Genomic DNA, 1,559 nt, shown 5'->3' with positions numbered 1-1,559 from the left:
GGTGCTGGGGAATCGAACCTAGGGCCTCGTGTATCCGAGGCAGGCACTCTTGCCACTAGACTATATCCCCAGCCCCACACCCACATTTTTGTTGAGATGGAGGGTATCACTAATTTTTTTGCTCAGGCTGTTCAGGGACCAAACTCTACCGCCTGAGTAGCTAAAATTTTTAAAGTAAGCAAAACAAAACAAAACAAAACAAAACAAAAACAACCATGTTATTTGCTTTTTAAATTTATTGAATAGGGTACCAGTGGCTCACATCTTTAATCCTAGCTATACAAACAGCTGAGATTAGAGAATTACATACCCAAGAAACTCTTATCTCCAATTAATTATCAAATACCCAAGAAGTGAAGGTGTGATTGAGGTGGTAAAGTGCCAGCTATAAGCAAAAAACAAAACCAACCAACAAACAAGCAAAAAGACCAAGAGCATAAAGCCCTGAATTCAAGTTTCCAGTCCTGGCAAAATAAAATATTGGCATACAGAGTTTGAATCGCGGTGCGACGACGGAGTAGGTGGCCGAGGCCTAGCGGTGTGTCTGACTAGCCTTTTCTCTGCCTTGCTAGCGTGAGCTTCAGCAGAATTCAAGATGGCTGGTGGTAAGGCTGGGAAGGACTCCGGAAAGGCCAAGACAAAGGCGGTTTCCCGCTGTCAGAGAGCCGGCTTGCAGTTCCCAGTTGGCCGTATTCATCGACATGTGAAATCTAGGACAACCAGCCATGGTCGTGTGGGAGCGACTGCCGCCGTGTACAGCGCAGCCATCCTGGAGTACCTCACCGCAGAGGTACTTGAATTGGCAGGAAATGCATCAAAAGATTTAAAAGTAAAACGTATTACCCCTCGTCACTTGCAACTTGCTATTCGTGGAGATGAAGAATTGGACTCTCTCATCAAGGCTACCATTGCTGGTGGTGGTGTCATCCCCCACATCCACAAGTCTCTTATTGGGAAGAAAGGACAACAGAAGACTGTCTAAAGGATGCCTGGATTCCTTGTTATCTCAGGACTCTAAATACTCTTTAACAGCTGTCCAGTGTTGGTGATTCCAGTGGACTGTATCTCTGTGAAAAAACACAATTTTGCCTTTTTGTAATTCTATTTGAGCAGGTTGAAAGTTTAATTTGCTTTCCAATCAACCAAATTTCTGCATTCGAGTCTTAACCATATTTAAGTGTTACTGTGGCTTCAAAGAGCCTATTGATTCTGAAGTAGTGGGTTTTGATTGAGTTAACTGTTTTTAAAAAACTGTTTGGATTTTAATTGTGATGCAGAAGTTATAGTAACAACATTTGGTTTGTTTTTTTTGTTTTTGTTTTTGGCCAGTCCTGGGCCTTGGACTCAGGGCCCGAGCACTGTCCCTGGCTTCTTCCCGCTCAAGGCTAGCACTCTGCCACTTGAGCCACAGCGCCGCTTCTGGCCGTTTTCTGTATATGTGGTGCTGGGGAATCGAACCTAGGGCCTCTTGTATCCGGGGCAGGCACTCTTGCCATTAGGCTATATCCCCAGCCCAACAACATTTGGTTTTGTACAGACATTATTTCCACTCCAGTGGA

At 44.5% G+C, this 1,559-nt stretch overlaps 1 protein-coding gene across 1 annotated transcript; it reads left to right on the top strand.

Annotated features, from left to right (window-relative positions):
* The first annotated feature begins 516 nt into the window (after positions 1 to 516).
* LOC125360505 (histone H2A.Z-like) lies at positions 517 to 1,147 on the top strand. Its single transcript, XM_048358475.1, has one exon. The coding sequence runs from the start codon at positions 596 to 598 to the stop codon at positions 980 to 982; it is 387 nt and encodes a 128-aa protein (XP_048214432.1). The 5' UTR covers positions 517 to 595; the 3' UTR covers positions 983 to 1,147.
* Positions 1,148 to 1,559: the final 412 nt, after the last annotated feature.

This window comes from Perognathus longimembris, chromosome 12 (assembly GCF_023159225.1).
Source record: "Perognathus longimembris pacificus isolate PPM17 chromosome 12, ASM2315922v1, whole genome shotgun sequence".
In the NCBI taxonomy this organism is placed as follows: domain Eukaryota; kingdom Metazoa; phylum Chordata; class Mammalia; order Rodentia; family Heteromyidae; genus Perognathus; species Perognathus longimembris.
The sequence above is the reverse complement of the archived record's forward strand: the minus strand, read 5'-3'. Positions and strand labels throughout refer to the sequence as shown.